The sequence below is a fragment of the Pseudonaja textilis genome, chromosome 3 (assembly GCF_049901715.1).
Source record: "Pseudonaja textilis isolate UNSWEBS1 chromosome 3, rPseTex1.2, whole genome shotgun sequence".
Taxonomy (NCBI): domain Eukaryota; kingdom Metazoa; phylum Chordata; class Lepidosauria; order Squamata; family Elapidae; genus Pseudonaja; species Pseudonaja textilis.
Genome location: NC_141992.1, coordinates 179,780,343 through 179,792,575, shown reverse-complemented (window position 1 = coordinate 179,792,575; position 12,233 = coordinate 179,780,343). Strand labels below are relative to the sequence as shown.

The window sequence follows — 12,233 nt, the reverse complement described above, 5'->3', positions numbered from 1 at the left end:
AAACCCACAGGCTCCATAGATAGAGCATCCAAATCCCTTCTTATGGAGCCCCCAAATCCTCTTGTGATTGTGGTAAACCAAAAGAATGAATCGTTTTGTTTTTGACTTCATTGATGTGGAAAAGAAAATTAAAGTCCCATTTAAATGTTATAATAGGCTTGTAACATTAAAGTAAACTTCCAAAAAATAAAACAATTGTCCCCAGTAAGGGAAGGGGGAAAAAAAAGCAGAAAATCCTGGCTTGGTCTTCTTTAGAATGCATTCATGGCCACTGAGCTTCAGGACATCACCCACTGGAGACCTTAGTTGCAGCAACAAAACCAAAGAATGTGAAACTCAGAGATGTCCACGCTTGTCAATTTTAAGACCTGTGGACTTCAACTCTAAGAACTTAGAATCGTGGCTGGCTGGGGGATTCTGGGAGTTGATGTCCATAGTTTTTAATTTTGCTGAGCATGGACACCCCTAGTGTGGCCTCTGTTCTAAACAATGCTTGATTATTATTTTTTTTGCTGGATTCTATTTTTGAATGGCTGATACAATGAGCTATTATATTAACTTTTGGGGCCCCCCGCGGGAGAGTTCAAATCTTCATGTTTCATGTACAAAATAGTTTTTCTTGGCTGTCAGATGTGGGTGCTGAAATGATTAATTTACTTTGTTACAGCTGGAGCCATTCTTGCAGGAAGCATCTCCAAGGATTGGATCCACTCTACAGCTTTTGGCTCCAGTTATGGAACAGCTGTCTGCTTGCATCTTATTTTTTTCTGCTTTTAAACAGCGTTTGGTCGTGGTGGGATCATACATAGAGCCCTGTGGCCAAAAAAAAAAAAAAAAAAAAAATGCCACAGTGATTGACAGTCTATATTTCTCTGCAACTTCCTTAGCAGCAAGCATTTGTGAGGGAATAGATCCACTTTGTAAAAGTGGCAACAAATTGCATCTGCCGAATGGACATCCAGAACAAATGATCAAGAGATAAATTGCTTTGCAGGGTGCATCACCTCCTAGAGATAAGCATTCCAGGCTGGGTCAGGCACAGGAGAAAGCAACAAGAGATAAGCCTCCTTTGACCAACAGGATGGAAGTAAAAACAACAGAGCTAATTACCCATGGGAGGCAGTTGAGAGGGCCTATTACGAATGCAAGGGCTAAATTGATTAATGATATATAAAGGCAAAGATCTCTGTAATGGTAGCTAAATACTCTGACAATGTCAGCAGAGGCTGATGAAAGCTTAGTAAGTACATTAAATGTAATTTTAATTTCCGGAGATTGCAGGATATCTGTGTGTGTGTGTGTATCTGACAATGCAGGATATAAACCCCACATACAGAGAGGGTTAAAGAAACCGGGCCACCAAATAACATGATGGTTGGACTTCATCAAACCTGACACCAACCAGAGTATAGAAAACCTCAAACAAGCAATGCAAGATGAAAGGCGTGGAGAGCTCTGGCACATAGAATCTCCAAGAGTCAGACACAACTGAATGGATAACACCATCATCATACAGAGAGGTTTAATGCAGGTTGGGATTAGGCTACTTTGCAAAAAATAATTAAAATCTCTAGATGTTTCCCAAATGTAACTGGAGCACCTCAGCCAAAGATAACTATTGCTGTTGCTACTTGCAAATATAATTTTGAAAATTCATTGAATATATTTATTTCTAATTTATAATTCAGCCACTTATAGGGCCTCCCTGGATTGGTGTGCTGGTAAGGAAAGGAGGAAGAGATTGCCCTGAATATAATTCATCATATAGTTATTGCAGCACATTCTCTTTCACCCCATTCTCATCACATTCATAGTGTGAACTGTAGTGGGATTCAACTAATTTAACAACTGGCTCTTCCTAATGACCAGGTGGGCATGCCTGGGTGTGTGTGTCATGTGACTGAGTGGGCATGGCCAACTCGATGTCACTCACAGCAAGGCAGGGCAGCACAGGTGGGCTGAAACAGCAGTGGTGGGCCATTTGGGGCGGCAAAGAGACAGCAGTGGCAGTTTGGGCCAGCAAAGAGGCAGTGGCTGCAGGCTGTTTGCACTGGCAAAGAGGCGGTGGCAGTAGTTTGGGCCAGTAAAGAGTGGCAGCGGCAGGCTGTTCATGTTGGCAAAGATGCGAAGGGAGGCTCACCAGGCAGGCAGGTAGCTGGGTTGTGTGGGAAGCAGCGGAGAATGGCGAAGGAAGGCTCGGCAGGGAGCCAGGCCATGTGAGAGGCTGGGGCGAAGGCAGGCAAGGGTCTGGGCTGGGCCACGGAGGCCATGTGGTCGAGGCAAGTGAGCTAGCAAGGCAGAGAGCAGCAGCTGTTATGTCATGGCCAAGGCGAGATAAGGAATGACTGGGAGGGGGCAGGGCTGGGTAGGGTGGGCAGGGCGGGTGGGTAGGGCCAGCCAGTGGTGCAATTAGCTGGTGCTCCAAACTGCACAAAAAATTAACAACAGGTTTGGCTGAACCAGTCCAAATCAGCTGAATCCCACCTCTTGTCTTCAAGTCTGGAAGGATTGCTTGATAGAAAACCAACCTCTTAACTACCTTAAATTTTTTTAGGTTGGACATCCTGAGTTGTTTTGGGAACTTCATAAAAATGAGTATCAATTTAGATTGCACAGCAACAAGGCATATTTAATAGACGTTGTGACCCAGATCTCTATCATTTTCTTCTTTGTTGCATATTCTGTATATTATAAATATGAAACCATAAGTAAGGCTTATTTAATACATAACTCAAAAGCTATGATGAATGTTTCATGTTGGTCTGTCAAAATGTGTGCTTAACCTTTGTTGGTGGCATTGGTGGTAGACTTAGTTAAGGATTTGTAGTAAATGTCTAGACCCAGGACGTATAGAAGAAGGGTAGACTTTTAAAGTTAAATAATAATACAAATAGGTTCATAGTGTACAAATAATTTCCTTTTTCCTGTTCATTTTGTAAGTTGCTGAGGAAATTCTACCTGGTGATTAGGAAGCATGCAAGCTTAGCTGTGTGTTCATTTGGTATATATTTATAAATTAGAAATGAACAGTTTCCTAAGTACTCATAGGGAAACTGATTTAGGTAAGCATAAGTAGTTTGGGGAGATTGTCCAGTATTTCAGACCAAGTTTTCTAGACTTAAGAACTTCTACAAGTTTTCACTGAGATCTTTGACATAAGATTTGAAAAATGCAAAGCAATATGGAAAATAATAATATTAAAATTACCTATTTGAAGTCTGGCGAAAGAGATGCATCCCTTCAGGGCTTCATCTGCGCCTTTAGGTTCTTGTGACAAAAGTCCGACTGATGAACCCAAAATTGAGACGACCAGATCTCTTTAAGAGTAGCTTTATTAAGTTTCGGCACACATGAAAGCAAAGTCAACTCTAACTATTTCCTGTGGGCTTTGTATAATTAAATATTCCTCCTCCCTCCATGTCATGGGTCACATTGTCCAGTTAGGTATTCTGGCTTCTCCCTAGTAACTTCTTTAAGTCTCTGGCCAGCACCTGTTGGGATGACCTTGGTTTCCACAGGATGATCTGATGTTGTCTGGTCTACATTCCAAGCTTCTCCCTCTCCCCATAGTGTGGCAAACTGAGAAACAAAAATATGGTTGTGGGCGGCATGGATTCATTTCTAAGTTGACAAAAACCTTGGTTTCCTATATCTGGGTATGGTTCTAGTGCTTTATCGCCAGCCTTCTAAAATTCAGTATAATTCCAAAATGTTTTGATTGTAATTCCCAAACTGCTTCACTTTTGTAAAGAGAAGTCCAGCAGTTCCAGAAGAGCTGGACTGATTTTATCTATGTTCTCTGGAGGCCAATCCTCTTAACTCCTTTATTCTGTTAACTATTCTCCATATAGTTCTGGTTCCTGCAAAACCTGCCAGTAATGATGAATTGGTTCCAATTCTCCTAAGAAGCGAAATATCTCAGATAATTACAGTGCTCGTCTCAGTCTACATTTACATTAAAAAATGCCAGGAGAGAGAATCTAATCCAGTGTTTCTCATCCTTTGCAACTTTAAGATCTGTAGTTTCTTAAAAGTGTTGGCTAGGGAATTCTAGGAGTTGAAGTCCACATATCTTAAAGTTGCTGAGAAACACTGATCTAATCTACCCCACAGAAATTATTGTTGGCAAGGACAAAATAGGAACAAAGAATTGTTTATGAGCTGCTAGAGGAAAGGCAGGGAATAAATATAAGAAATCAATAATATATGCCACAACATCATGTTTAGCTGTAAACAGATATTTTTCTTTACATAGGAAATGCCAGTAGATTTTAAAGTAGGGGCTGGCAATGTGCCAGCAAATGCTTCCCATTACATCCTCAGCATACATTGGGATCCATTAAAAAAAAAAAGACTCCAAGGTTGGAACTCTCCCTACCCCTGTCTTAAAATATATTTAAATTATGTCAGTAACATATCAGCAGGAGTTTTATTGCTGTCCCTGATATGGAACATTTCCCATTAACAGGAAAGTTTAAAAGTTGTTCTCTATAGGTGTAGAATTATTATTATTTTTTTAATTTGTGGAAAAAGTTGAAGAAAAGCTTCCAAGTTTCCTACGAGTAGCTGTCAGCAAATGAAGAACTGACTACAAACAAGCACCTTCCCAACGTTTTGATGTTTTATAGATGAGGTCCCTAATGGAGCGTAATCCAATTCACATTGTAGAAATTAAATTTTACAGGCGCCACAATTATTGGAGTTTTTCTTAGCCTTGTTGAGTATAATCCACAACTGTCTGATAAAAGAAGCAAATGTGCTTTTGAACTGGCACATGTTGCTTTGAACATTTAACATTTCTGATGTTTTGACTAAGAACCTGAACTATCTGTTTTTTTGCTTGTTTTTAATTTTAGTGGTCTGCTGCAAAGAAGGAACATTTTCACAGCTGTTAAGTAGTAGTTACTTTGGTTTCAAAGAAGCCCCCTGAAGTTCTGCATGGTAATCACAAAGCATTGGTGGTCATTGTTTTGTGTTTGAACAGCCCACTTATTCCCCACAGTAGTTTTCTAGAGGTAATGATCCAAAATGGACTAATAAACCCTTTCATGGTGTGGCAGCTCTTTCATCTCCATCCTTGATTTTATTGACCTTTACTGAAGTTCTATATGACTTTGTAGTATAATTGCACTTAAGGAACTACGTATGATCAACTATTTGGTGGGAATATCAATTTAACACATGGGAACTAAAAGCAATGGTTTAAAGTTAGGCAATTAGTAAGTGTGGGAATGTTGAACATAGAAAAACATTGAGTGATCCTTTGAAAATATGATATTGCTTTAAGATCTCTGAATAATTTTTCTTCTACATAGCTTTAACCACTTATATCATCAACAAGCCTTCTCTAAATTAATGTTGTCTGAATAGGTTGGATTATTGTTTCCATATCTTGTGGATAGCAATATTTGAACTCCAGCACACCTGCAGTAATCCAGTGTTAGGACAAAGCTTAGCCTAAATTCATTAAGATGCGTCTCACTCCAAAAATGTTTCCTTCAGGCTAAGTTTATTTCTAGGAGCAAAGGTTTCTTCTTTTGTATATCTTACCGTAGACAATTATTGGGGTAGAATAATAGGATAAGATTTCTTGTTAGCAAATCATTGCCAGTTTGTGTGTCTTATCATTCTAATGATGTGATTCTAAAATCCGATTGTTTATGTTTCATTGTTATCTTTAATTAATTTATTAAATTTATATGCTAACCATCACAGCTAAATGACTTTGAGCTAATTGTTGAATTAGATTGTACTTTCTAATTTTATCATGCATCACTCTGGGGGTGTATGCATTGATGCCTGTCTCTTAATAGCTTATAATTACAATAGCGATTACAATAGCTTATTATTATGCATTCACTCTTAAAAAGAATAGGACACATATTTATCAGAGTATTGATTTTTCAACCACAGTTTTTAGTTAAGGGCCAGTATTTTCTGTTGTGCTCCAGAGTCATTATGTTGAAATAAGTAGACAAATTCATCAAATAAATAAATAATACCTTTCTGTAAATGCCCTATCAAATACCCATTCCAGTAACAATACCCCAACTGTTTAGAAGCACATACTTTATCGCTCATTACAGTAAATTAAATATTTTCTTGTTCTCTGCTCATACAGTACATTCTGTCTGTGGATTTGAAATTCTTGATTGGAACTAGACATATATAGCATTTCAAAATATTCATCAAAGTTATGGACAGGCAAGGTGGTTGAATGGTTTATTTGAGTGTATCCAGTGGTGGTATTTTACCGGTTCGGCCTGGTTCTCCTGAGCTGGTAGCGCCGATGAGCAGTGGAGACCGAATCAGTTCTCTCTGAAGCTCTGCTGTTGGGCCCACCTGGGCTCCCATACTGTGTCCTGCTTTTGAAGTGCAGCTGCTTTGCACGACAGAGCAGATTGCCACACAGCAGCTGCTGAAGCGACAGGAAGAGTGCAGGCTTGCAGGAGGCAAGTTGGAAAGCCTCTGCGCCTGTGCAAAGTGTACATTAGGCGCATGCGCAAAGTGTGAAATGAAAGAGAGAACTGGAACTGGTGATGCAAGGAAATACAGCTTAATTACCTCTTAATTAAATCAAGTTAGGGATGAGCAACAAGAGACCCATGACAATACTTCTGAAATACTACATATTGAACAGGTAGAACGAGCAATGAAACTTCTTTGATTGGTACACTTCTTGATAGAAAGAAAGCAATCCACCTAATTAGTCTAATCCATCTAATCCACCTAATCAGCTGGGATAGAGTCAAACCATTAAAGGAAGACAATTTTGCCTATGGTCTTTATTCCTCCTTAAGCTTGTAATAATAACCATAATCATGAATTAATCCAACAGGAGTAAATATATATCTTTAGGTTAGATACTGGATTTCTTGAGATTAGAAATGACTCTACTTCTCGTTGTGCCGCACATGATTGCTTGATTCAGAAGTGAGTTATTTCCAACATCTTTATATCTAATTGCTTCACATCCTGAGAAAACTCAATATTTGCAGAAGAAATTCCTCTTCTATAATCCTGTAAATACTTCTTCTTTCTCCTCTAAATGTACATGAGACCCAAATGGCAGAACGATGATGGCTCAGACAGAAGGGAACAGAAGAAAGATAGAACCCTGTTCTAAGAGTCTTGTCTTCCAGAATGCCTGCATCCAGCAATTCTCAAATGTTAAATCTATTAACAAATGTATACCAGCGGTGAGATTCAAAACATTTTGCTACAGGTTCTGTGGGTGTGGCTTGGTTGGTGTGGCTTGGTGGGCACGGCAGGGAAAGGATACTGTAACATCTCCATTCCCTCCCCACTCCAGGGGAAGTGGGATACTGTAAAATCCCCATTCTCACCCCATCCCACTAGCCTGCTTTCCACCTCCTGTGCAGGGCAACAAAAGAAGACCTAGCTGATCAGCTGGGACTCGGGAGGCAGAGAATAAATGGGGGCGTGGCCAGTCAGAGGGGGTATTCTTAACTATTCAAAATTTCCACTACCGTTTCTCTGAACTACTCAAAATTTCTACTAATGGTTTTTCAGAACTGGTCAAAACCTGCTGAATACCACCTCTGATGTACATTATGTAACTTATTGCTAAAAATGGTTGATCAGCCAAAGATTTTGGAATATCAAGGAAATGATAGGCTAGTTAACTTAGCAGCTATTCTGGAAGAACGGATGGAAAAAAAATATTATAAAGACCTTGAGAAGAGCAAATAATCCTGGAAAAGAATCAACATGGTAGAAGAGAATATTTATAGCTCAGGGTTGAACTATAGGGTCCTTGATGCTCTTTGAGCTTGGTTGTTTTTATGGAGATATTTCATTACCAAATTGGGTAACATCAATAGTGCTAGTAGGGAATGGGATTTGCTCTTCCTACTAGCATTGATGATGTTTTCTAGGCCTCAAAGAATCCAACATGGTTTCTGGAAAAAAAAAGATTAACGATTAGTTGTAGGTTAGCATCAAGTATAAGTAGCGCATTTTAGTAGGCATCCCTTTGGCTTTCAGAGGATTTTGTTTTAATCTTGGACATATTTAGATGTGATAGAATAAAAAGGGAAGAAATATCTGATTGATAACTGATAGGGGAGCATGATTGAAAATTGGATAAAAATTGTTCTGTGTTTTTGCCATCTACGTAGATGTCTTGACTTTTGTTAAAGGGAGAAGGAAAATGGGAAAGACACAAGAACTTACTGGATGTGAAAACATACATGGTCTAATAACAGTACTGTGAGGCATATTCAAATCATCTTGATTTCTATAGGAGATTTAAAAGTGTTCTTTTTTTTGCTAAGTCAAAATGTTCTGAAAACCAGTCCTTAAATTTGGCTGAGCTGTTTTTAATATAGCAGGAAAATAATTTGCACAGCAACTGTCCAAATGATGCAGAAATCCAAATAATTTCTATGTAAAATTGGATAAATGCTATTAAATTGATTCCTTGCATACATTGGCAGATAATCTTCTTGATTTTCTAAAAGGAAATAAATGTGAATATATAGTGCCCCCTGTGGGTAAGAAGTATATTCTGCCATCTGAAATTAGTTGTTAGACTACAGTGCTATTATAGATCAAAGGAGGGAGGGAGGGGAAGGGGAAAAGGGGAAGGGAAGGGAAAGGAAAGGATCTAAAAGAGCTCATCTCCCAAACACAGACTGCCTAAAACAATAAACTATTCTAGTTGCTTTCCTGGCCAATGGGGAAATAAATAGAGACGTAGCAAAGCCTTACCAGTAAACTCTCGGATCAAGAATGGAAAGAATGGGTGGGGATTACACTATGCATTTCCCCCAAAATGTGATTCACCTACAGAGGTTTTGGTTGCCAGAACTACTAATAAGGAGAATTGACTGGGCTTGTGAGTAATTGAACTAATACAACTCAGTATGTTGCAGGATAGTGACAAACAGCTTCTCCTATGAAGCACTGCTTCTGATGTACATTTATATAACCAGTTTGGATTTAAATGATTTGTTTCAGTTCGTTGGTAAGAATGATCAGTAATTCTATTACACTTCAATGCTCTTAGAGTAGAGATATTATATATTCTCAAAAACATTGCTGGGCAGTTTGATTTAATTTTTACAAAGAGGAGGTGAAAATGATATTATAATGGTTCTAACTGCAAATTCACCTCAGTTTGAATTTCCTGCTTTATTAGTTTAAGAGGCTATAATATAAAAAGAGAGTTCCCCAGTAAGAATTTATCATTGCATTGGCTATTTTATAGAGACTTTCTTTTTCCTGTGCATAAAATTCTGGATTTAGGATCCAATCAACATTAAATCAGTTGGTTTTCTAGGCCTTTCTCTCTTGCTGCCTTTATTGCTGCACATTCTTATCTTCCCTCTGAAACCAAGAAGAAAAACACAATATGAAAAGCAAATAAAAACTAGATTGATAGGATATATATGCTATATTGTAGCAGGATATATTTACTATAGAAAGAGGCAATGGCTCAGCAGTTAAAGACGCTGAGCTTGTCAGGTAGAAAGCTGGGTTCGAGACTGGGTTTGAGATCTGAACACCATGAGATGGAGTAAGCTCTGGTTACTTGCTCCAGCTCCTACCCACCTAACAGTTAGAAAGCATGCAAATGAGAATAGATAAATATTCCTTCAGTGGGAAGGTACAGCATAACATGCATGTTGGTGTATAATCATGCTCACCACTTAACCATGGAAGTTTCTTCAGACAATGCTGCTCCCTTGGTTAAGAAACGGAGATGAGCTATGCCCCCAGAGTCAGATTCGACTGCACAGGGGAAACCTTTATATTTGCTGTAAAGTAGTAAAAGAAGAAAGTTGATTTTTGTTTTGTTTTGTTAGAACACTTCATTTTAAAAGTTGGTATTAATATTTTTTTTTCTTAAAAAAACAATGGCAATGGCAATATACACACTATGTATTTAAATATAAATCTATAAACTGCCTATCCTAAAGCGAGACCAAATATTTATTTGGTCTTGCTTTAAATTAGGCAGTTTATAGATTTAAGCTGTGTTGAATCATGTGGAATATCCCAATGTAATGGTGTAAAATTCTGCATACTCCAACTCTTTGCTGTCTGGACTCTCACTGTCTCTGTCTATCACTCAAGGGCTTTGATAGCTTCTTTATATATTTAATTTTTTTAGCTGCCCATTTCAACCAGTGACTCTATATGGCATATACCATAAATACATTAAACAATTAAAGAACTAAACATTAAACAATATTAAACAATTAAACAACTATAACAATACAGAATAAATATATAGTATATGGACACCAAGTAAAACTATTGGTATGGTAATACAGCCAACATTCAACACATTTAATTGCCAGGGTTCTAGTCATAATTGAAACTATGAAACCTGAATTCCCAAATCGTTGAGGCAGGTGAATGGAGATCACTAAATCTTACAATATGATGCAGTACTTTCCTGAAATGAAGGTAAGTAAAATCAGTGGCCAACATGGTGGGCATGCACACACATAATATTGAAGAAAAACAATGGAAACAACAACAACAAAAAGAATTTTAAGTTAAGTAGAAAATTCTTAGAGAATGGAATCCAGCAATTGGTTGACATACAATACTTGAAAATATTCTCCAGGTACAGAGGCCAAATTTTGGAATGCATTTTTTGGGTTGGGTGGGGTTCAGCTATTGAGTACCTTCTAAATAGCAGCTATAAGAATGCAATAACTCTTCTCTGGACCAGTAAATCTCCGCCACATCCTAAAAGATTGTGTGTTAGTTGCTTTTTAAGTGGCTATAGGCACAGGTAATCTAACAATAAACACTGTGAAAGTCTTTCTGAATAAATTAGATATAGATAGCTTGCCAGTTCAGTTGGAAAACCTTAAAAATTTGTCTGTGATGAGCCAGTGACTAAAAATAAAAATATTGCCAATCTTTTAGCTGTATCTTGCCCTCTGTATTAATTGGGGAGGACATATCTGTTAGTGTGTAATTGCAGTGATTTACATCCTTTGTATGATGACATTGCTATGCAGGCAATATACATTGACACAAAAGATATAATTTCCTTTTTTTTTTTTTTAGGAAAGAGGACACCAAAGAAAAAGGATAAGAAGAAGAAGAAGAAAAAGAATTTAATGGAACGAGCTCAGAAGCAGCACAGTTTCTTCCTAGCTACAGACCAAGCTAGTCAGTAGAGACATTTGCCCAGGGCTTGTTGATACATGTGGTTTTTTTTTTTTAAGTTTATATCTCATTTTTGTTTGTTTTGCAAAATACACAGAAGCTGCTATTAGCTCCTGCATGAGGAAGCTCTGCGATTCAGCTGCTCTGACAGCCTTTGGACCTGGGGAAAGAGAGGAGAACATCCACAGACTTGTTTGTGTCTGTTATTTATACTTTTACAATTAATGTGGTTCTTATTGTTCTCGTTGTTCCCCAAACTTGGTCTCTCCGGGACTGAAGAAAAGCACTGAGTTCAATCAGTGAAAGTGTCAAAAATGTCATTTGAGGGTTCCCTCCCCTCTTTTTGGTTAAATTTGGTGCCTGCAAGAAGGAAGGAATTTGACTTCATGGCACAGGATTTTGGAGACAGGAGCATCAGGACTGCATGGCACCATGGGATAAGTTCCTATTTCTACAAGGCAAAGAAATTGGGAAGTTAGAATTGCATTTTGTTTCTCATACTGTACATTTTCAAGACTGAAGGACACCAAGAAGATATCTGTTGGTAACACACTTGGTCCGCATCACACCTGCTATACTGGAATAGCTGTATAGTCAAACTGCTCATGACTGATATATGAAATTATGGCTTAGTATTTCAGGAGCATAGTGGTTCCCATGTGTACATATCATGCTGTCTACATATAAATAAACCTATTTACATTAGAGGTTGGGTCTGATTTTCCATCTGTGCAGTTCAGTGGTGGGATTCAATTTTTTTTTACTTACAGTTCTGTGGGTGTGGCTTGGTGGGCGTGGCAGGGAAAGGATACTGTAAAATCTCCAGTCAGAGGTGGTATTTGCTGGTTCTCCGAACTACTCAAAATTTCCACTACCGGTTCTCCAGAACTGGTCAGAACCTGTTGAATACCACCTCTTGTGCAGTTCATCATTTGAACACATAAAGCTGAGTGCTCAAAATGAAATATAATACTACCCTTTATACAAATCTATCCAAGCCAGCTTTAACTGATGTCAGCCTGACTACATATCTTGCTCTTGTGAAGTTTAGTGCTTTCCTGGAAGAGTGAATCTATCTC

The 12,233-nt window shown here is 38.3% G+C and overlaps 1 protein-coding gene across 1 annotated transcript in view; it reads left to right on the top strand.

The window, feature by feature from the left end:
• Positions 1–11,856, top strand: part of RSPO2 (R-spondin 2) — a 117,830-nt gene extending 105,974 nt beyond the window's left edge. Inside the window, exon 5 of the mRNA XM_026703696.2 lies at positions 11,053–11,856. Within this exon, the coding sequence (XP_026559481.2) occupies positions 11,053–11,165 (113 nt within the window). The 3' untranslated portion in view covers positions 11,166–11,856. The remainder of the gene's footprint in view (positions 1–11,052) is intronic.
• The last annotated feature ends 377 nt before the right edge of the window (positions 11,857–12,233 follow it).